At 37.9% G+C, this 24,526-nt stretch overlaps 2 protein-coding genes across 15 annotated transcripts in view; one reads left to right on the forward strand and one right to left on the reverse strand.

Moving 5' to 3' along the window:
• cacna1da (calcium voltage-gated channel subunit alpha1 Da) overlaps positions 1–14,564 on the forward strand; it is an 82,244-nt gene extending 67,680 nt beyond the window's left edge. For 10 of the 14 annotated variants that reach the window (XM_039673716.2, XM_089125273.1, XM_089125275.1 and 7 more), the window contains 13 exons: positions 462–589; positions 727–823; positions 921–1,023; positions 1,679–1,780; positions 4,155–4,288; positions 5,351–5,467; positions 6,369–6,754; positions 9,069–9,095; positions 10,711–10,839; positions 10,913–11,052; positions 11,873–11,979; positions 12,198–12,515; positions 13,442–14,564. In XM_039673716.2, the coding sequence (XP_039529650.2) occupies positions 462–589; positions 727–823; positions 921–1,023; positions 1,679–1,780; positions 4,155–4,288; positions 5,351–5,467; positions 6,369–6,754; positions 9,069–9,095; positions 10,711–10,839; positions 10,913–11,052; positions 11,873–11,979; positions 12,198–12,515; positions 13,442–13,747 (2,094 nt within the window). In that variant the 3' untranslated portion in view covers positions 13,748–14,564. The remainder of the gene's footprint in view (positions 1–461; positions 590–726; positions 824–920; positions 1,024–1,678; positions 1,781–4,154; positions 4,289–5,350; positions 5,468–6,368; positions 6,755–9,068; positions 9,096–10,710; positions 10,840–10,912; positions 11,053–11,872; positions 11,980–12,197; positions 12,516–13,441) is intronic. The other 4 variants (XM_089125272.1, XM_089125277.1, XM_089125271.1 and 1 more) reach the window with 3 other exon arrangements.
• A 4,348-nt stretch (positions 14,565–18,912) lies between these two features.
• On the reverse strand, positions 18,913–23,448 carry parapinopsinb (parapinopsin b). Its single transcript, XM_089124911.1, has 4 exons — positions 22,971–23,448; positions 21,444–21,772; positions 19,920–20,153; positions 18,913–19,648 (listed from the first exon to the last, which is right to left on the reverse strand). Exons 1-4 carry the CDS (start codon positions 23,302–23,304, stop codon positions 19,535–19,537), a joined length of 1,011 nt encoding a protein of 336 aa, XP_088981037.1. The 5' UTR covers positions 23,305–23,448; the 3' UTR covers positions 18,913–19,534.
• Positions 23,449–24,526: the final 1,078 nt, after the last annotated feature.

Consider the following 24,526-nt stretch of genomic DNA (forward strand, 5'->3'; position numbering starts at 1 on the left):
ATAATAATAATATTATTATTATTTATTAATATAATAGAATTTTTTCGTTTATAGCTCATAATTTCAAGTCATACACTCATAATTGCATGAATCTCACAATTAAATTTTTTAGGTGTCTGCCACTGAAAAAATTAATCTTATAACATTATCTTACTTTTTTCTCTCACTTTTCTTCTCATAATTGTGAATTAATAACACAGAATTGCAAGAAAAAAAGTCAGAAGTGTGAGATATAAACTCATAATTCTGACATTTTTCTCAAATTGTAAGTAAAAGTAAAAAGTACTGTTTTTTGCAATTACTGTACCTTTATTTTTTTAATTCTGTGGCAGAAACAAACTTAGTCATTTTTATTTATGTATTTTATTCTAATTTTTTTTTTGAGGACTTTTGGGGAGAATTATAAACAATTATGTTCTCAAAAGTTGTTCATGTGAATCAAATTGAATATCTTGTTTTAGATCATTAACCTGTTTGTGGCTGTCATCATGGACAACTTTGACTATCTGACCCGTGATTGGTCGATTCTGGGGCCACATCATCTTGATGAATTTAAGAGGATTTGGTCAGAGTATGATCCAGAGGCCAAGTAAGCATATGTGAATGTGTTTATGAATATACCTGTAGGAAGGAATATCACAATATGCCAGTTGCTTGTCCATGATAGCAATGAAATGAAGAGCAAATGGTATTTTTCAGTCAATGTTTCTCTCTTTTTTATGACAGAGGCAGAATAAAACATCTCGATGTGGTGACATTGTTACGGCGGATTCAGCCTCCTCTTGGTTTTGGGAAGCTTTGTCCTCATAGAGTCGCTTGCAAGGTACGTAAGACGGACGCATTAATTAATAATGTGTTTAAACATTTGCAAACACACCCAACTCTCTATCTCTATATCTGTCATTCTTTCTCAACTCCAGAGACTGGTGGCTATGAACATGCCCCTGAACAGTGATGGCACGGTCATGTTTAACGCCACACTTTTTGCTCTCGTGAGAACTGCATTGAAGATCAAAACGGAAGGTATGTGAATTCTTCGCTGAAGTGCCTATAGCGGTTCGCAAAACGCTCTGAATCAAAATTACAGTCGGGAAGTCCATAAAACGCTTAATTACTGAAATCCATTTCAATTAAATTATTAAAGACAAGATCATTTGCTATATTCACAAAAGTCATAAAACTTAAACATCATCACTGTCGGGCAGAAACCTCATATCTCCAAAAGCACTGTACTTTTTAAATAATTAAATAGTGCTGATATTTAATTTTATATATGGTCAGACACGTGCATGAAAATTATACTGTTTTTAACATTTGACCAAAATCAATCCCAAATGGAGTTTTTTTGACCTGTAAATTTCTGAGAATTTAGGAGATATGTGTTTAACAGCCGTATCTGAGGCAGAAAGTGCATCGTGTTACGTTTTCATCAACTTACCGGTTAAACGGTTTATGTGGGTGCTCATTTATTTCTGTCATTTGGCCAAAATCTTATATTATAAAAGATTAAGTGCTATGTAGTTACAGGGGTCAATACGATTTTTAAATGTTTTATACTCACCAAGACTGCATTACAATTTAAAGTAACTCTTTTCTACATGTAATGGTAGTGAGTTGAAACTACCCTTATAGTTGTGTTGATAACATGGTGTGTGTGTGTGTGTGTGTTTTGACCCAGGTAACCTAGAGCAGGCGAACGAAGAGCTCAGAGCTGTGATTAAGAAGATCTGGAAGAGAACAAGCATGAAACTTCTGGATCAAGTGGTGCCCCCTGCTGGTGGTCAGTTATAAATCCCAGAGCCTGTCCCTGCTAATGGAAATACATTCACAACTGAGCATAGACATACACAACAACGCTAACTTCTGCGTCTTTTAACTCACACCTAAATCATCCATTTAGAAAAGAACAAATATAGAACATAATTTAGATTCCTACATGTAGCATATGCACACATACTGTACATTTGCATCACACACAGTTGTCGCTCTAGCTTTTTCCTGCTGTTCTACTCTTAGTTTCTCCTGGTCGGGTCTCTGCAATGTTTGTTCTGTTCCGTATTTGTCGCAAATGCTTTCCTCTCCTGCTCGGTGCTTTCACTGCGTCCACACTGGAACCTCAATGGTGTGTGTTTGTGTGTATGAGTATATGGGTGGAGGATTTGAAGAAGGTGCGTGTGTGTGTGTGTGTGTGTGTGTTGAGCTTTGGGCTTGCATGGCAACTCAGGCATGCCGTGTCCTTCTAAAAATGTCTCTTTCTCTGTTTACTACACTGTCGCTCTCTCTCTCCTGTATCTGCTTGAGCTTTTCCACAGCTTCCGTTCCTCATTAACTGTCTTTCTGTTCATGTAAAAGTTCAAATCTTCAGAATATTCTGAAGCAATTCTGTTTTAGGGTGGTGGCATGGAACTAATGTTGCCTCTTCTATCCTGATCTGTCCCCAACGTGCTTGTTTAAAAAAGTGACAGACCCCTGCTTCAGAATGATTCTCACACACACTTACACAATACATAAACACAACATAACCACATAGTCTTTATATACACATAGAGGATCAAACTGCATATGCAAAAACAGTATTGACATGCACACACTTACACAATACATAAACACAACATAACCACATAGTCTTTATATACACATAGAGGATCAAACTGCATATGCAAAAACAGTATTGACATGCACAAATGCACCCACTAAATGCAACGCTAATGTGCTAATAAATATTGCTCATTGTTGCTTGCTTGCATGTTCCCAGTAGAATTTAAGTACAAATAGGACTAGATTTAGTCAAGTTATGTAGATGGCTTAGCTGATACAGTTCTTTGCAACCCCCTTCTCCAAACTTCAGTAATCTCTCTCACTCACAGTTGCTATGCTAATGCTAATGCTAATGTGCTAATACTTACAGATATCTGATGGGTGCTAAACCATGAAAATGAAATATTCAACTCCCGACATGGCGTTAAGCTGATAGCTATGTTTGGAATAAGATAGCTGGTTTTTAGCTGTTCACCAGCTAGTATCTGGTTTGCTGCTGATCCAGGATGGTAACTAGCATAAACCAGCTAGAATCCAGTTACTATCTTCCAAAACATAACTACCAGCTTAAGTTCGATTTTTCATCAGAAAATTCTTGTCTTAGATTATTTTATTTAGGCTTTTAATTGTTTTTATATTGCAGTTAAAAGTTTAAAACCTAATTATTGTAATTATCTATATTTCTTGCATGAATGGCTTTAAAATGTAGTCTGGAGTCTGTTTTTTCTGGTTTTAGAAATAAAAAATAAAGGAATTCTTATTTAATAAACATCACATTTTAAAGTGCCATTTGGAAAAAAAATAAAAAGTTTGGGGTCAATAAATGTTTTTTTTTTTAAGAAATGAGCACTTTTATTTAGCAAAGATGCATCAAATTGATCAAAAATGACAGTAAAGACATTTATAAAGTGACAAAAGATTTATATTCCTTGCTGTTTTTTGTAACTTTTAATTAATTAAGAATCCTGGGGAACATGTTGGAGTTGGACAATTTCCACAAAGATGTTTTCAACATTGATAATAATGAAAAAGGTTTATTGAGCAGCAAATCAGCATATTAATATGATTTCTGAAGGAACACCTGTAGGTTTGCCATCTCAGGAATAAATGCCATTTTAAAATAGAAAACAGTTATTTTAAGTTGTAATAATATTTCACAGTTTTACTGTATTTTTTGATCAAACAAATGCAGTCTCGAAAATAACTTTTGAATGGTAGAGTACGGTATACACATTCAAGGTCACCCTACTAAAAGAGGTTGAAAATGAACTTCAAAATAACTACAGCGAAACGCTTTAGAGTCCTGTGATCTACAGCAAATGTTGCTCTTGTATGTGGTGTTTGTTAATTAAGAGCGCCCGCGTTTATTATAAAGACTTGGGTCACATTTTCGGAGCCATTTGTGTAGAAATCCAGACAATTCTGAAGGGTTCATTAGAATTTAATTCACAGATTATACAGCTGTTTTTCTCTCTCAATGACTACGTAGTTAGAATAACACGAAGCATCTCTTGGCGTCAACTTCTGTCTCTCAACGTGCGTCACGAAGACGTGTGTATGCGTGCGTTGAAGCTACTTGCTGACAGCGAAGCCGTGTGTGTGGTCTGTTCACTCAGATGATGAGGTAACGGTGGGGAAGTTCTATGCCACTTTCCTGATACAGGACTACTTTAGGAAATTCAAGAAACGCAAAGAGGAAGGCCTGGTAGGCGTTCACCCAGCACAGAACAGCACGGCCATCGCCCTGCAGGTAAGCGCAACGTGCATGTGTGTTTTTTGGAGATTTCATTTTGTTGGTTGTATTAATAAGTGGTGTCTGGTTTTTAAGGCAAATTATTGTTGTCGAATTGGTATTTGCGAGCTTACGTTGTGTGTGCATTAGTTTTGGCCTTGAGGTGTGTTCACACTGACAGAAATCACATCGCTGTACTGTAAGTCACTCGCAAACTTTCTTGGAAAGCCATTTATGTTGAATTAATGATTAAAAACTAAAATTTGTGATTCTCAATTTATCCAGAATTTATGCAGCTCTAGCATCAACTACATATTTTCGTTAGTAGGCATTTTTATGGTAGAATAATTTCTTAGTTAATCAAAAGCAAATCACTGTCATTGTGAACACCCTGTACTATTTGCAATAATTTTAAACAAATTTGACCGAATAAACTATTTCCTTTTCCTTTGCATGAGACCTTCTCTACCTCGACTGTATCTCTGTTTTTGGATGTTGTTTTAGCTCTAATATAGATCCCTCTGTGTGCTAATGGTGATCTGTAAATGTATTTCTGTCTGTTTTACATGTGGTTGAAGTGTTTGTTTGCCATCACTTCGGAGTTATAATTCATGTATCATTGTTTTGAGACATTTTGTTAGTCTCCATCCTCATAAATCAAACACTTTAATGTGTTTGATTTCTTTGCACACATAATCTTTGTTTAGGGGTTTTATGAACTAACACTTTTTTTTTTTTTAGATTTTTTACACTTGAAATGTTTTGAAAATAGCTCTGTGCCTAATGCAGTCCTTTTTAGAAAGTCACAGTAAAGGATAGTACAGTAAGTGTATTAGTTGTAGTGAACAAATATGAAGGAGCTTTCGTGTTTGTCCTCTTTGTCTGTTGTGATTGTTGTCATCTCTCATGAATTTGTCCTGTCTGGAACTGTCTCGTCAAGCCTGTTTGTGTCAATGTGTCTGGTAAACTGCCCCCTGGTGGCATGTGTGTGTGAGGGTCTCCGTTTTCAACATGTCGCTGCTGTTCAAGGGCTTTCCATTGAAGAACAGGTCCTTAGCTATCTTGTCGTCATGGTTACAGGCTGGCCTCCGTACGCTGCATGACATTGGGCCAGAAATACGCCGTGCAATATCATGTGACCTGCAGGATGATGAGCTTGTAGACTTTATGCCAGAGGAGGACGAAGAAATTTATAGGGTAAATTACTCACCTTTTATGACCCCTTTCTCCTTATAAAATCGATCTGTCTCACTTTAACCGTTCTGAGTTGAGTAGTAACAGTTCCTTAAGGGAGTTGCAATGAATTATTCGCCGTCCCTGTAACTTATATGCTGTAAGTCTAAGATTAAGACACTAAACAGGGATAAATGCATCAAGTTGACCATCAATTGTTGATTTCAGTGATGTTATCAACATTTAAACAAGGTTCATTTTACTAACAGCTAACTGTTAGCTTTAGCACACTGTATCTGCATTTCTCTTGATTTCAAATTCAGTTGAAAATTCACTCACACCATACGCCATTTTACCTCCTTTCCAACTTCTTTTTCCCATGAGATCATTAAAAATGGCAATCTCAAATGTTTTAGCACTCGACAAACTGTGAAAGACGCCATATTTAATTTTTCGCAAATGACTAAAAGGTTGTGTGGGATAAATTTCAAGAGTTTTTTATTTTTTTGCGTCTACTAAAGCTTGTACATCTATCCTTTAAAGGCTATTCACACCAAGGGCGATATCTATAACACAGTAAGTATAACTATAAACTTTTATTACCATTCTTATTCTGAGACTAGCAAAGTCCACATCACGACTATAACGATAATGACACACATAAACAATATCTTTGGACTCACTTTCAGAATGATTTTTTCCAGCTCATAAACGATAAAAACATTGACAGCCAATCAGAATCCACCTCGAGCATTTAAAGTAGCAGACGACAAAGAATAAACTGAACGTTATCGTCCTGTAGTGTGGATATAGTTATCGTTCTTGGTGTGAACGGGCTTTTAGCCGCGAAAACTGAAATATGGCGCTATTTTTTCGTCCATTGCGCATTTTTTTTAAACTTACAAACACAAGTATTTTTTCCCAGCGAAATGGAGGACTCTTTGGCAACCACATTAACCACGTAAACGGAGACCCCCGGAGGAGCTCCGGTCACCAGACGAACGCCACACAGCGCCCCCTTCAGGTGCAGCCGCCCCCACATTACGCCCATATGGAACAGCCTGTGGGGCGCCTGGGCCGCGCTAATGCCATGGCCCAGCAAAACCACCATCGCCACCACCATCATCACCATCATCATCACAACTCCTACAACAAGTCGCCCAAGTCTACCAACATCAACCTAAATAACGCCAACATGTCCAGTTTACCTAACGGAGGACACAATCGGTACTATGAGCATATGCCCGCTAACGGCTACCCGGGATCGTACTATGGAGAATATGACAAGCCCAGGACCCCACAAGGGCAAAGGTGAATGCTTGTTTTTTGTTCATTTAACATCTTTCTCTCAGCTTTTTGATATATTTATTCATACGTATTCAACGATTTTGACAAGTACCGATATGCTAGCAGAGTATGGCGTAATCTAATGACTATCAACAACTACCTACAACCAATTCCTTTAATCCCTTTGGATTGTTTGGAATTTCTTCAGGAAGGTCAATGCTTCTTAAAGGTGCAGTAAGCGATTTCTGAGAGTCATTGTTGAACACTGAAATTTAGCCTTGGGATTGGTCTTACTCCCTGTCTCATCACTCTAATGAGGCCATTTCTGAAGAAGGGATGAGATTAATGGGAAGTGATCTGGTCATCTGAGCAAATATTAGACAAGATATGTATGATTAACCAAAATACGAAATCAGAGGAAAACAGAATTATGTTTTTTGACCACTTGGTTTATTCATAAGTAAAATAATGTCACTTTTGGTAGCTCAGGTTCTCAAAGACTGACCCCAAAATGAATCAAATTTATGTTCAGACCCTTCATGGTCGGTTTTTACCAAATTAAAACAGTAAAGAAAACCAAACTATCCATGTTTTTGGTGCTTATTGAGCTAGTCAAACCAAAAAGTCACGTGAAGTGTGGAAGACGGGGTGTAATTCAACTCAGGTTTGGACAAAGCCATCGAAGCAAGTGTGAAAACAGCCTCACATTAGGGCTGTGCCATATCATACCGTCCACGATAATACCGGTATAAAATTTTACATGATAAAAAATTGTCATATCGCGATATTGATGATATGATGACGTATGGCGTATTTACGCGCGTGCACAACAACACAGCAGCATGTCAGCCTCCGGATCAGATCAAGATTTAGTTCCTAAAAAGGGCGCTACTTCAATAGTATGGAAGTTGTTTGAGTACAAGAGGTCAGATCTCCAACAACACAATTATTATTATTATTTTGTCAAATATGCATGAAAACTCGTTTCACCACTTCCCTACTAGCGTACATTTTGCATTCGCCTAATCTTCCTTCAGAGTTTCCGCAGTTCGGGTACAACAGTCAACACGATTAAACTCTTTCTAAGATGATTCAATGTTACTATTATTATATTTGTAAATAAAAGTTCTATGCTTTCGCATAAAACAACTTTATCTTGCTGGACTTTATTGCTGTAACGTTAACTAAATCATCATGTTACTTTCTACCGGCCGGGTGTCAGTCACTAGAGTCAGAGCACTATTGTTCATCACGCCCACAGTAACTGAAGTGTAAAACTGTTAAAAGAAAGGACTCGATAAACGATTGCATAGCTAGATGCTGTATATTATACACGACGCTACGCATCAATATTTATTTCCTTTGTGCTTTGAACTGTTCAGTGCGGAGTATTCGACGCGCTGCGCTTGCGCGCTGTGACTCCGTGTTGCTTCAAGCGCATCATTCAGCGCTCGGGATGCGCATAAGCGCTGTGCGATATATTGGAGCCTTTCATATCATAATACTTTTGCGCAATGAAAGATTATTAATAGCCTTTGTTCTGTCCTATCGATCATATGTTGCTGCCTCATTAAACAGCTGTGCTATTCATTTTAAACATGCCTCAATTTTATAGTAGACTAGGCTATATAATAATTAATCCTTTTGATTTGTTACCTTGTTTTTTTTCATGAATGTACAATACAAAGAGCAATGTGTAAAGTTTTACCAGATTTAGTGTTACAATTGTCTCTTATTTATTCCCCACTAAATGTTTTTTTCCCTAAATGTTCCGATTTTATACAATTATTGTATAAATTAGGTATTGTATACCTCATTTGATGCTAATCCAAACACTATGCAAGGCAACTGTTACATTTTGAAGGTTTGTTTGGATTGCCGCTGTTTGTTTAAATTTTTTGTACTTCAAAGTTTAGGTTAATTTTATTAGGTGACAATATTGTGCAGGCTTCTGAAGTTATTGTTAATATTGTTAATGTATTACTGTAGTTATTGTTAAAATAAAATGATAAGGAGTTATGTTATACTTTTTTTTTGCACTAATGCTGCTGCCAGCCAGCTGCAATCACCAATAAAACATTGTTTCATATATATTTTTTCTATATCGTGATAAATATCATTATCGCAAATATTCTTGAAATATCGTGATATAATTTTTAGGCTATATCGCCCACCCCTACCTCACATATATAAAAATGCTGTATATATCCTGTATATACTGTATGATATATGTGCCCATCCATTCCCCTTTCCTATTCCCCTGCTTTTCTCAACCTTTCTCTCTTTTATTCCTAATCGAAATGCTTTCTCTTAACCATCTCTCTGCTTTCTGGAACAGAAGGCGCTACTATGAGACGTATATTAGGTATGTTACATTAGGTATTATATGTTACATAGCAGGTACTGTTGCTTGTATAAAAACAGATGGTGAATGATAAACAGAACTGGGGCCGGTGGGTAACTGCGTTGGGCTTTCTTCTACCTCAGCCCTGTCCCACATAGCGCTTGATGTTGACTTTACATGTCTGCAAAAGTCCACAAGACTAGTTGACTGGTGCTATTTGGGACAGGGGCTTTATACACACACACACACACACACACACACACACACACACACAGATAGACTTTCAAAACTGGAAAGGTGATAGGAGCATCTAGTAAAGCATTAACAAATCATGATAAGTCTTTGAGTCTCTGTGTGTTGTGATTGGGTGATGAATGGAAAGAGGAGGGGCTTGCTGCATGTGTCTGCTGGATAACTGGTGCTAACAAAATGAAATGCTTATGCCTTAAATGATGAGTCATTGTTAGATTAATGCTTTATAGAAATATAAATAACACTTAAACACAATGTTTATTTCTAGTTAACTACATTTTATGTACCTTATTTTTGTAGAACAAGAGTTGTCCTTTAAGTTCCCCTCTGTAGGAATGTTAAGATGTCATATATATTGGGCCAGTGGGGTTGCTAGTCTGTTTAGCATATAGAGCTAATAGATGCTATATCTTTTACAAAACGCATGGCTGGGAGGGATAGATGTATAGTTTGCTCAATATTTTGTGTTAAGCAACATGCCATTCATGATTTAAAGTTGTAAATCATAGGTCTGTCCTCATTTATCAACTGAATGTTAGTCGACGAGAAGAGGCTAAGTCAACCGAATTTTAATTAGCCGGTTAACTTTAGTTGCAGAAAAACTCATTTGGAGTTGCCGTAGTCACGCAGTCTATGACGGACAGATTTTTAACACGGCCGGTCCATGTGGTAAATATGTCGGCAGGAAATCCAAACATTCGCTATCATTCATCAACCTCAAACATGGCTTATCATTTGAAATACCCAGATAGCAAACTGACATTGAATCAACGTGGAAACATGACATCGAAACAACGTTGATCTGACATTGTTTTGCTCATCGAATAAACTTTGAACCAACGTCAGACGCGTCATTCTTTCAAAACGAACGGAAAATCAACTTGAAATCAACGTTGTTTCAACGTTATGAAAGCAAACCAATTTTCGATTTTCATTTAGCTTTGAAGAATGCCGCGTCTGACGTTGGTTCAATGTTAATTCGATAAACAAAACAATGCCAGATCAGCGTTGTTTCGATGTCATGAGAGACGTCGTTTCCACGTTGATTTAATGTCAGTTTGCTGTCTGGGTATGTAAGTAGTAGCTAAGCAAAATTAGCCCCCTAACATGCAGCTCGCTCTAACGTTAACCTGGATAAATGTGCGCTATTGTTAGGCGCATATCCAATATATAATGTATATATATATTAATTTTATACTATTTTTAGTTATTTGCTGTACATATACATGGACAAGTAGAACAATGCAATGCGGTTTTGCTTATTTACTAATAATTGCCTCGCTGCGGTCTGGAGCTGCACGTCTGCATGGTAGAGCATGGTCTTTCGCTGACTCGTTGACCACAATCTAACCGGCCTGACGCTGACCTCTTGACCTTCACGCAGGGCGCAGGGCAGCGACAGAAGACGACCCACTATACGCCGTGAAGAGGAGTATGAAGAAGATCGATACTCTGGGGAGTACTACAGCGGAGAGGAGTTTTACGAAGATGAAAGCATGCTGTCGGGTGATAGGTAAAACTAATCAAATTAAATTAAAATAAATCACATTTACAGAAATATATTGATGGATATTTACCATATGCAGGTACCCCAACAGTGACCAGGAGTACGAGACGCCACGGGGTTACCACCATCCTGACAGTTATTATGATGATGACGAGCAGCCCCTTTATCACGATCCACATAGGTCACCAAAGAGAAGACTGCTTCCTCCAACACCACAAAGCAAGTCTTGGTGCTCCATACGGAAAATTTAGTTTGTGTTGTTCTGTACAAACAGGCCCTCTGCTTTATGCTTCAGCGTGGATGTCAGAAGATTAGGGTTGTGCGATATCGACAACAAATATTATTTTCTAGGATTTTGTCGATTTTTAGTGTTGACTATAATCAGTGTTGGGTAAGTTACTCTAAAAAAGTAATTACTAGTTACTAATTACCTCTTCAACAGTGTAGCTAGATTACTATACTAATTACTCTCTCTAAAAAGTATTTCATTACTTTTAATTACTAATTACTTTCAAAATCCCATATTAATCTCAACCAGCTGAATAATACAAGGATAGACATGAATCTGTTTTAATTCTTTCAAATAAATACTATAAAATTGCATGAATTATCCTTAATCTGACCAAGGTGGAGAAGGTTACAGTACATTATAAAAACATACTTTTTAGCATCAGACAATACATTTTGATGTTAAACCCACTATTGTTTTATGTCTGATCTCATGACATTTCACACTTTTTTCATACATATTTTACAATAATTCATACGAATTTGTACGAGTGCGGTCGTAATATTTACACCTCATACAATGCATACGAATCGCTGTGAGATCGGATTGATCTATACACAGTGTTTACCTCAATTACATCAGAAGTAACTGTAATTAAATTACAGAAAAATTAAGAGTAATCCCATACTTTACATTTTCAAGGGAAAAGTAATTAAATTACAGTAACTAATTACTTAGTAATTAGTTACACCCAACACTGACTATAATATTGCACACCCCTACAGAAGATTTAATCGCTCTCATTAATAGGTAATCGGAGACCATCATTCAATTTTGAGTGTCTGCGCAGACAGGGCAGTCAAGACGATCTTCCTCACCAGCGAACTGCTCTTCCGTTGCATCTCATGCAACACCAGGTAACATTAAATATTATAGTAGTGTTTACAGACATTTACATTTTATTTACATGTAATATTCAACTTGATAAATAAAGAAGTGTATCAAATAGCATGGAAGTAAAAATGTATATTGGTATCGACTAATGAAATATGATTAAATATTATGAGTATCCTGCATGCCAGTGTTGTATTATGTGTCAATGCATTTATATTGTCCACTGTACTTGTGGTTCCAGGTGATGGCGGTAGCGGGTCTAGACTCCAGCAGGGCTCGCAGGCTTTCACCTACTCAATCTACCAGATCATGGGCGTCACCTCCTCCCACTCCTGCAAGTAAAGACAGAACGCCGTACTACACGCCGCTGATCCGCGTGGACCGTCCGCTGAGGGACAGCGCTAGCAGCAGTCACTCATCCATCAGGAAGAGCTCATGGTATACAGATGATCCCGAGTACCAGCAGAGGAACTACTCACCCGTTCATCTGCAGGTCCCACCGGAGTATAGAAACCAGTACCACCAGAAGAGAGGTAGCGCTACCAGCCTGGTAGAGGCGGTGAGTCTGACAACTCCTATTTCTATTTATGAGATGTAAGTAGTCAAAGAAGTAGTAAGTAGTAATAGTAGTTTAAATTTAAAGGAGTAGTTCACTTTTTTAAAAAACTTTTGCTGATAATTTACTAACCGCCATGTCATCCAAGATGTCCATGTCTTTCTTTCTTCAGTCGAAAACAAATTAAGGTTTTTAATGAAAGCATTCCAGGATTTTTGTCAGGTTTCAATGGTTCAAGGTCCAAAAGACAGTTTCAGTGCAAACTACAAACTGTTCAAAGGGCTTTAAACGATTCCAGACGACGAATAAGGGTCTTATCAAGCGAAACGATTGGTCCGTTTGGTTCCCAATGAAGTGCGTTATATTCTTTTCGACATGGACATCTTGGATGACATGGGGGTGAGTAAATTATCAGCAAAAGTTTTTTTAAAAGTGAACTACTCCTTTAAATCTTGCAGAGCAGTTATTGTGCCTGTATAGACGGAGCGCGTACGGCATGTGACTTGAAAACAAAAAAGTGTGTTAGATAGTGTGTGAACGCGTCTTTCCACTCTGGCCGAAGGAGTATACTTTGAAATGTGAAAATATACACAGGGTTTAATCCAGATACATTAGAAAAGGTTTTTGTTTCAAACGCTCTCCATCCACATATTGTATTGATGTTTGCTATTACTGTAGAAAACTAGAAGCTTGTTCTGTGCTTGTGTCGGTAGACTTCAGATTTCTAAAATGACGGGCGAGGGAAATGCTTTCAATTTTATACCGTGTGAACCCATAACCAGGCCAGAAGTACATAAGACACAGTTTTCATTCCCTCTTTTGAAAGGTTACTAGTTTCAGGATAAAATGTTTGTGTCAGCGAAGAAAGGATCCTAGAATTTATGCAGACAGAACAAAGCATCATTCCATCCTTTCTCATCTTTGAGCAGGTCTTGATATCAGAAGGACTAGGTCGATACGCCAAGGATCCAAAGTTCGTGGCTGCCACGAAACACGAGATCGCAGATGCGTGCGAGATGACCATCGACGAAATGGAGAGCGCCGCCAGCCATCTCCTGAACGGTGGCATTACGCCGGTAGTAAATGGCGTCAACGTGTTCCCCATACTGGGCCACAGAGACTACGAGCTGCAAGATGTCTCGGCTAGCTACAGCGACGAGGAACCGGACCCCGAACCCAGACCGTCGTACGAGGAGGACCTGGCAGACGAAATGATATGCATTACTACTTTATAGCGCCTGATAAGAGGCTGCTGCCGTTCCTCAGTAACTGATCAGCAAAACAAAAAAAGATATGAACTATATTTATTGGCTTACTACCTAAAGAAGTGCCTTTACAGCAGAGCAGAAAGGCACCACAAGAACGGACGCGTCGGTGCCGCTCGCTCGCTTCCCGTTCACGCAGGAAGTTGGCAGCCACGGCGCCGGGGAGGAGCTAAGAAGGACCGCCCAGAACTTTGATCGGCTGCTCGTACCGTCACTGCAGGAAATGGACCAATGAGCAGCGAGGAGCGGTACCCAGGGGCAGGCTGTTTCCAAGGTGATGACAATCAGAAAGAATATGTCATTACCTCAGTCACTTTATTAAGGGTTTTGCATATCAAGCACGTTGCAAGCTCAATGCAAGCAAGTATGGCATATCCCTCCACTAAGGCTGTAGTTTCGACTCGCCCCGTATGATTATTTTAGTACCGTTTAAGGCATATTTTAGAGAACAAACGCTAATTCTACAACACTGGTTTACAATAAGGATATCATGCAGGTTTGTGGATTTCAAGAGGATTTCAGCATTTGTGTTGAATGCACTAGCAGACAGGTTATTTTTTTAATTTAGGATAGCCTGTTTGATATTTCCTAATTTGCTGTAAATGACTTGTAATATATAAAGCAAAAAGAAAAACTTTGTAAAGAGACATTCTATATTTTGTAATTATGTACTGTACAAAAAAAGCAGCAATATTAATCCTAATTGATGTTATTGCATTACGAAAAAGACTAAATTTGGTGTTATTTTAATAATAGGTACTGTACTTTATTAAATTCTTTGCCTTTATCCTTTGCTCATATGCATTCATACTTGTTTGTGAGAAGTATAGAACAAAAAAGCCAATTTTATATGAGGTTATTATGTCTGTGACACACACCCGCACAAGATATGCAAGTCGTTTTTCTCAGTGTCCATTTCATAGCGTGTTCCCTTAAAATCTACGGTATGCAGTATGGGTCATGAACGTTGACCTTCTTTATGGGGAATTCAGTAGGGCTTACAGAATCGTGTCTTAATCGTGCTCTCGTTTGTGTGTATTGAAGGAGTCCGTCTCATTTTAGGGGTTCGTGTTTTTTCGTTGCATATTTTGTGCAGGGGAGGTGGACAGGAAGGTGCAATGGTAAATGCTTTGTGCATTAACGATGCTGCTTAATTAGTCTGCAATTAAACTGTACGACCCACACCAGGAACATGCTGCCACTTGGAAAAGCCTGCTGCCACTGGCTGATCTATATAGCGGATCTCGAAATCGCGCGAGATCAGCGGTTTCAGATCAGCGACTCGGTTCCACTAATGTATTTAGGTGTTTTGAATACTGAAATCTTCCTTTAGTTTTATAATAATGATAATGAAGATGATTATGATGGCGAAATATACGATTATGGGGGAGTTTTTTGGTTGTTTGGAGTGCATGTTCGCATCATGCATCCTTAAAGGAATAGTTCAGGCTAAAATGAAAATCCTGTATTCACTCACAGTCACCGTCATGTCATCAAAACTGCTGTTTTTTTCTAGTAGCACCTCAATGCAGTACACAAGATCCAGGGGGCGGAGTTGGATCCAGATCTAAGGGGTGGAGATGGGTAGGATTAGGGTGGGGTTAGGGATCAGGGGGTGGTGATGGGTAGGATTAGGGGTGGGGTTAACGATCAGGGGTGGAGATGGGTAGGATTAGGGGTGGGGTTAACGATCAGGGGTGGAGATGGGTAGGATTAGGGGTGGGGTTAAGGATCAGGGGGTGGAGATGGGTAGGATTAGGGGTGGGGTTAGGGATCAGGGGGTGGAGATGGGTAGGATTAGGGTGGGATTAGGTATCGTGTGGAGATGGGTAGGATTAGGGGTGGGGTTAGGTATCGGGTGGAGATGGGTAGGATTAGGGATCAGGGGGTGGAGATGGGTAGGATTAGGGGTGGGGTTAAGGATCAGGGGTGGAGATGGGTTGGATTAGGGGTGGGGTTAGGGATCAAGGGCCGGAGATGGGTAGGATTAGGGGTGGGGTTAAGGATCAGGGGTGGGGTTATGGATCAGGGGTGGAGATGGGTTGGATTAAGGGTGGGGTTAGGGATCAAGGGGCGGATTTCCCCTGGATTTTGTGTTCTACAGTGAGGACTGTATCTGTGATCTTGTTTTTCCCCCATTGGATCATTTTCAAGCATAAGTTATATATAGCATTTCTCTGTGGGGGAAAAGACTAAATGAAATGCCTAATTGAAATTTAGTCAGATGATCATATTTCAGAAATGTCCAAATACAGATGAAGCCTTGATTCAAGCTCAGAGTTAGGGTTAGGGTTAGGAGACAGTCCACTCATGAGAAATTAAAAAAAAGCCTTCTAAATTAAAGAGCCAATGGCAAATTAGTAAAGCCGGGGGCAATCTGACCAATGAGAGGACAGCTTACTCGCTTTTATTAAGAAATTTTGGTCTGTTTAGAAATGTTGCCTTGTGAAAGCGAATCAAACCAAGAAGAATAACAATAGTAACAATTTGAATTCCTGTTTCAGAACAAAGCAAACAATCTCTACAGGTCTAAAAGCAAACAAGTGTTTGCCAAATCATTAACCCTTTAAGACCTAGAACATTTTTTAGGCACTTGACTCTAACCCTTTTTCTAACCCATTCAAGTTTTTTGAGGTTAACATTTTTTTTATTTTTGTCTAACAATCCAAATTATTTAACATGCTGACTGGTGGTTCAAAAGACCAAAACTATGTTTATTGGTTGAGTAGATGACAGTTTCAACCAATCTGGGCTGGGGGGTCGGACTAAGCATCAACAGGCATTCCTGATTGGCTCAGAGGAACAAACCGCATTGACGAATCAAGGCTAATTAAAACTTGATGATGTAATCACGTTCACTGCGTAGCCTCTGAATGTCCGACTGAGACGAAACGTGATGCCACTGAAAAGCATACAGATTGAATTAGCGTTTCAAAAGTTATTAAACATTTAAGAACAATAGTTATTTTTGACTGTCTCGGCCTTTAAGGGTTAATGCAATGTAAATGTAATCATAGTGACCATGTCTACCAAGCTCAAAAAGCATCACACGACAGTACTATGCTTGAAAAAAAATATTTGCATAGAAAAAAAGCATGACATAAGAGTGAGTATCTAATGACAGAATTTTCATTTTTGGGTGCACTGTCCCTTTAAGCAAGGCAAGAATCTGGTTAAGCAATACTTGACCCCCTCTCCCCCACTTTTGCTTTGCTTTCTGTTCACCTTTCACTTCAGCTCTGGCTTCTGGAAATACCTCTTTTAGAGCAGGGGAAACATATCAGCATTTGAAGCGTCCTTTTTGTGAGTGTCTTTGCCTTTAAGGTGTTGTAAATCTCTGTCCTTAGGCCTCAACACGGGATCACATCAAATTCAGTTGACCTTTTGTCACTTCCAACAGGCAAATTACTGCTGAGCACTATGGGCAAAAAGATAAACGTTTGACTGCAAAGGCCACTGCCTTGAAGTGTTGAGCTTCACCACAGCTTAAATAAAGGGAAATGTGGGGTTTGTTGGAAATTGTTGTTCTTGGGTGTTATTGATCTCTTGTGTTTTTCAGTCAACCGAATACTGTCATGAAACACTGCGTGTGCACATCTGAAAGGGCTGAAATGATCCGTGCGGGGAGAAAAAAAAAATATAACATTGTGTTCTGGTCTTCATGTCGATTATACTGTATCTTGTAAACAGACCAATGCACATTCTTGGCACATTGTACTATTCGTAGCAATTACTGGTAAGGACAATAAAATATGCATTATTTTTAATAAACAAAGAAAAAAAAAACGTATTAAACTAAAGATTTAACTTTTACCTCGTGTCAGGGACTCCTGAATAGAAAGAAAAAATTTGGTTTCTTAATATACCAATGGGATTTTACTATTAGCACATTGCTGTTCGTCTTTGCACAAATTACTGTAACGTGCAATTTGTTTTCCCTGTTTTCTATTCATATTTTGTGTATCAAGGTGGGCGAATTTTGTACTCTTTTTCTGTGACTGTGTGTACGGTTTAGTGAAATCTATATGTCATTTACATTTCACCTTTCAATGCTGGGACAAACAGAAGAAAGGGAGGGGGGGGGGCGCACTCCTCTGATATGTTAACGGAAAAAAAAAATGGAAAAAAGTATTATACAGTACAAGTTTTCAGAGCCACTTCTGTTGATTATCACATTTTCATCTAGAGTTGTTGCTATACTATTACATACTTTTTCTTATTAATGCTGTAAGGAAACTTAAGATTATAGTGTAACATATGTACATATGTAACGGAAAGATGCGTGGTGATGTTCTCCATTTGAAAGTCTTTATCTTTGCTCTGTTATGGTTTTTATTCCATGAAGAAAAAGGAAAAAAAGGGTTTTCTCTTCGTAGCAGATGACTTATAATATCCCTCTAGGTTTTGTATTGATGCATTTTTTTGTAATTTTCCTATTTATTTTGGCCTGGACTTGATTTGAATCAATATTGAAATTTTATTTTCTAATGATTAATACGGAATAAACTTAATGAATAAACAAACACCTGTCTCACTTATTTGTACAAGAACATTGAATAATATATAAGACTTCTGCACAGCTACGGAAAGACTTATAGACGTGTCCCTCAGTAGATCTATGGGTCAAGGCTACTTTAATTGGAAAGTAATAAGAAATATTTAATCAGATTATTTTGTAAAATTCATCTGGGGCTTTGGGATCTAGATTGTAGTGTTCTTGGCCCAAAAATGAAAATTCTGTCATTAATTCTTCACCCTCATGTCCTTCCAATCCTGTAAGACTTTCGTTCATCTTCAGAACACAAATGAAGATCTTTTTGATGAAATCTGAAAGATTTCTGTCCCTCCATTGACAGCTACTTGATAAACGTGAATAAAAGCCTAGATTAAATCTGTTCATCATATAAAGCGATCAAGTCTCTTCAAAAAATTTTGACTAAATTGTTCAATTTATATGGAATATTTTTATGATCTCTTTATGAAAATTTTGAAGCATGAAAGTGGTAGTTGCATAGCTGTCAATGGAGGCACAGAAAACTTTTTCCCGAATTTTCATTTTTGGGTGAACTTAACTCAGTAATAGTGAACTTCAATATTTGTAGTTACACTTGCGTTCAAATGTTTTAGGTCAGTGACATTTGTAAATGTTTTTAAAAGAAGTTTCTTCTGCTCACCAAGGCTGTGTTTATTTGATCAAAAATACAGTAAAAAACGCAATGTTGTGAAATATTATTACAATTTAAAATAGATATTTTCTATTGTAATACATTTTAAAGTGTAATTTATTCCTGTGATCAAAGCTAAATTTTCAGCATCATTACTTCAGTCGTCAGTGTCACATGATCCTTCAGAAATCATTCGATATGCTGATTTGCTGCTCAAGAAACATTTCTTATCAATGTTGAAAAAAGTTGCTTCATTTTTTTTTAGGGTTCTTTGATGAATAGGCTAAGTCATCTATAAGCTAGTATACAACCAAAATGTTGACTTTTAGAGAATAATATGTCTTCTGGTAAAAAAATAACTGTTGCCTTGTCTTGCACTCAGGAGATACACATTTCTGTCCAATCAAATACTGTCTAGAATAAAAATGTTCTAAGCTAGTTCTGAAAAGCATTTGTAATGATTCACAGATGGGATGTAAATAAAAAACTATTGGCCTTTATAAATACCCACCCTTCAGTGTTCATTAAATCATCTCTCTTTAAGCAGAGGAGCACATTTATCATGCACTAACAGACTGTAGTGAATGGTAAGTCACTCTGGGCTGATTTTGTTGTTCAACACGACGGTCTGAACATCGGATGCTTCGTCCTCTGAAGGCCAGGGATCCTTTCCACACATCAGAAGTGGTATTGCATACCTCTGGAACTAGAAAAGAAAGAACGTTATAATTTTTAAACAGACCTTAAAACTGATAAACAACACTAGCTGTGTCACTGTAGAACCCTATTACAAAAAAAAAATCCAAACTTGAAGCCTTTTTTGAAGTCCAATTAAAAAATTAATCCAACAGCATCACCTCTTCTCTCACAGTGTCTGACACGGTTTTAATAAGGATTTACTCCATGAATGTCTTTTGTGTTAAACTATAGACAAATCAGACTGATGAACATGATCGATCTGCATTTGATTCACTCACCTGTTTGTTCATGTATATGTAGATCATAGGGTTGTATACAGTGCTGCTCTTGGCCATGTATATGGGTACCACCTTCACCAGCACAGGCAACTGGACATCGGGGTTGAAGATAACCATTAGAGCCAGAGTAGCATATGGTAGCCAGCTCACAAGGAACGCCAACACCATCATCACCACCATCCGCGCCACCTTAGCCTCCGCCCTCGCGGCCGCACCTCCTCCTACCTTAGCAACCTGTCATGTCAAGCAAACAGGAGAGGACCAAACACTTGAATAAAAGTACAGATACCCTAATAAAATATTACTCTTTACTTTAGTTGAAGTACAAAAACACTTTTTTTAATGTACTTAAAGTCAGCATGAAAACAAAGTAAGTCTGATTAAAAAGGGTTCTTGAACAAAAAAAAAGAAAAGAATATAAGGCGGGGCTTGATTTGGTCCATGAGGAATTGATTGGATGGTTGTCGTTTGCTAGTGCTGTGAGTGACAGGTTGCCCTTGTGCCGGTAAACAGCATCAGAGAAGAGAAAATATGTCACTGCAAGAGGGGTAAATAAAGATGACTGATTGAAGAACCGTTTGTTATTTATTCTAGCCGCCATTAGTCATTAGTGCTATTAAAGGATTAGTTCACATCGTTTCAACGAACGAAATGAACAAAATGACTCGAACGAAATGACTCGAAAAAAGATTTGTTCATTTTGATGAACGAGTTCGAACAGGAGAGTCACGAACGCGCATCACAGAACCGAGCAAGGCGAGCATTTGTGCTTATAAAAATGTAACATTTTTATTTATATTTGAAATGGCCGATCGTTTCGCTTGATAAGACCCTTATTCATCGTCTGGTGTCGTTTAAAGCCCTTCGAATCCTGGAATGTTTTCATTTCGACTGAAGAAAGAAAGACGTGGACATCTTCTTGGATGACACGTGGGTGAGTAAATTAGCTATCAGCAAAAGTGTTTTTTTTTTTTAAAGTGAACTAATCCTTTAAAGATTAGTGTAGACATTTAATTATTGATCTAGGAAACATTAAAACATGTTAGCCAAAACTTATTATTGCCTAGCCTACAATATCAAAACATTAAACCTCAAGTTACGGATAATTCAAGTATGCAAACAAGTGAAAGATATACAAGTTACCATAATGAAAAATAGAATATGTGGCGATTGGCGAATGGACAGACGTCTCATGGGGCAAAATGTCATAAATTATGTCATAATTTAAGTATTCTCATAATTTTGAATGTCTCAATTATAATTTATAAAACATACATTTTTCTTATGTGACGGCTTGACTTCCATAAACAAATTTTATTTGGAAAAATATAACATTAAGAATGTAGTGAAGAAGCAGTAAACATTTCCCAAAGTAAAAGAGGCCATTCTGATGAAGTACAGGCCTATTTGAAAAATTAACTTAGTGAATACTTTTGTCCACCACTACAAACAACAAACTAAACATCACCAGCTCATCTGAAGAGAACATAAAAAAGTCAAAATGTCAAAAAGACAACGTTATACTTGTCTTAGCGTGTAGAGCAGCCATGAATATGACACCACAATGATGATAAATGGCACAGCGAAGCAGAGTGAGAAGTAACAGATGATGTAAGACATGTTTTTGAAATCTCGACTCTGCCAGTCGGGTCCACATGACGTGCCGACCCCCTCCAGCTGGTAGCTTCCCCAGCCAAAGAGAGGAGGAGTATTCCAGATGAGAGACCAGAGCCAGGATAACGCCAGCCCCCCGGCAGCATGCTTGCCCTGGAATGTGATGGTACCCAGAGGCTTGCACACTACGAACAGCCGTTCCACAGCTATCAGGGCCACGGTGCACAGCGCTGTTATACCTGTGCAGTCAACAGATGAAGAAGAGGACATTAGAGTTGAGATAAAGTTCACATTTTAAAGGTTAACATCTGTGGCTGTCGGCTGGTCATGCTCAGTGCTGGGTGTAATTAAAGAGATAGTTCAGTTTGAAATTAATTTTTGGTAAAAATTACAGAAAAACTGTTCGTTTTCTCAAACAAACTCCTCGTTTCGTGTCTTAGGCCATCAATGTGTACTAACATTTACGAGTCATTAAATCATGTTTAATTTAGACTTCTCTGTGCATGCTCTTTAAGGTGGTGACCATAGACCTCCATTATATGGCTGACAGACAAGAACGGTTTGACCTAAAAATAACCAAATTGAAACTACATCTTGGATGCCCTTGAGGTAAGCTAAAACACACCAAAAATTGATTTCAAAGTGAACTATCCCTTTAATGACTTAGTAATCTAATTACTGTGATTTAATTACTTTTCCCTTGTAAAGTAAGGGATTACTATTCATTTTTCTGTAATTGAATTACAGTTAATTCTGATGTAATTGTATTAAATACTTTAGACTAACAATTCTATATAAAACAATAGTTAATTTAACATTCAAATTTTATGATAAAAGGTTTTTTTCCTGCATGTAAACACTTTGTAAACTCCATTTAGTCAGTTTAAGGATTATTTATGCAATTGCATTGTTTATTAGAAAGAATCAAAAGTGCAGTGCTGTGTCTGTCCTTGTGTTCAACTCGAGGTTGACATGGGATTTAGAAAGTGATTAGTAATAAGTAATCCAATACTCTTTAGAGAGAGTAATTAGTACATTAATCTAATTGCACTGTTGATGATAAGTATATTTAATTACTTTTTTACAATAACTTACCCAACACTGATCATGCTCATGATGTTTACACAATATTTTGAGAGACTAGAGCAGCTTCATGCAAATAAATAGAGGCCAAAATTCACTAATATGAACAAATTCGCAAAAATATAAGCCTAATAATAGAGATCCTTGCTTTCTCAAAACTAAATATAAAATATTTGACAGAATAATAATATTTCGATTTTGGGGCTAAATCAGGATATATATAATTGAATTTAAACAAAGTCATATTTTCTTTTAATGTTGCTTTTTCAGTGTCTGGAAGCCCATCAGGGGTGCAGTTTACATTATACAGTCTAAAATAAGTATTTAGTGTTTGAATGAACTCAAGAGACTTACCAAATAACGCAACGCAAAATCCCTCCAATACACAACCGACCCGTCCCGTGATGTAGTAGCCCACAGCGTTGGTCACCACATATGGCACACTTCCTGTTAGTGTGATGCCCAGGTCGGCCACAGCGAGGTTGACCAGGGCAAAATTCAGTGGTTGTCGCAGCTGTTTGTGCCGGAGGGTGACGACTATCACTGTAGTGTTCAACACGACAGATGTTATGGAGAACACGGCCATGAGGAGGGACAGCGTGAGGAATCCGGCCCACGGCAGGGGCACCTCTGCACCAGAGCCATCATGGATAGATGAGCCATTCAGGAATTCTGGGAAAGAGTCCATTTCCCCAAGTCTTATAAAAAAATAAGAAGTAGTTTTTCAGTCACTTTCCAGCTATATTCTTCTCTGCTGGTTCATTCACATCAGACGTGCACCATTGCATCACACGTCTTCTGTCTGCATCTTCAAGTCAGCGACACACACACAAAAAAGTTCTTATTCAGATTAGGTGCTGTAAGAAGAAAAATCCCAAAGATCCGTACTTAAGACACAATAAGTCCTCCTGGGTGTGTGATCCCTGATCCAGCTCTTCCCTTGATTACAGTAGGAGTGTCATAAAAAAATACTGCATTTTCTGTTTTTCCTTTTAAAATAACGGAAATGTAAAGATTCAGAATCACAGCTTTGTGGCTGTTCGCGATATACAGTGTATATTTAAAATATAGGCATATTAAATTAAACAAAATATCTTTATATAGAATGAACAGCTATACTTGAGGTGTCGGTCCAGCATTTTCCAGCAGGGGCAAACATGGTCATGTTAAAGGGTTAACAAACTTTACAGGGGAGACAAAACAAAATTTTGACCATGCTTCAATCACCTGTATTATTAACATTAAACCACAAACATTGTAACCACAGGCATACTTACATGAAATGAGAATTTAAGCAAAAAATGTATGGCATATTAACACAATGAACATGTTCTAATACATTTTCAAAAAAAAACAAAAAGTCAAATACGTCTTTTTGGTGCTTTATTCAATACAGTTTGATCTCAGATAGGTATTTTTGGCCATTGGATAGAGCTCATCGAGACCTTTGTTTTGATATAAAGAACTCATATTCGCCCAAAATGCCACTTGCGCCCCTCTGGCTCCAAGCCCTCGCATTGTTAAAGGGATAGTTCAGCCAAAAATGACAATTCTGTCAGTAATTTCTCACCCTCATGTTGTTCCAACCCCTTTGGAATACAAATTAAGATATTTTTGATTAAATCTGAGAGCTGGATCACTCCTCCATAGGCTTCTAAGGGATTGAAACTGGCCGGCCCAGAAAAGTTATTAAAGACATCGTTAAAATAGTCCAAGTGACAACAGTGATTTAAACTTAAGTTTACCAAACGACGTCGAGAATACTTTTTGTGTGCAAAAAACAAACAAAAATAATGACTTTATTTAACTATTCATTTCCTTCTCTGTGGGCCGTGAGATTTCACGTATTGATATTGCGCAAAGCTTCTTTGTTGCAAGTTAAACGTAGACTCACTACATGAGCCGGCCAG

The sequence above is a fragment of the Pimephales promelas genome, chromosome 21 (genome assembly GCF_988280905.1).
Source record: "Pimephales promelas chromosome 21, fPimPro1.hap1.1, whole genome shotgun sequence".
Taxonomy (NCBI): Eukaryota; Metazoa; Chordata; class Actinopteri; order Cypriniformes; family Leuciscidae; genus Pimephales; species Pimephales promelas.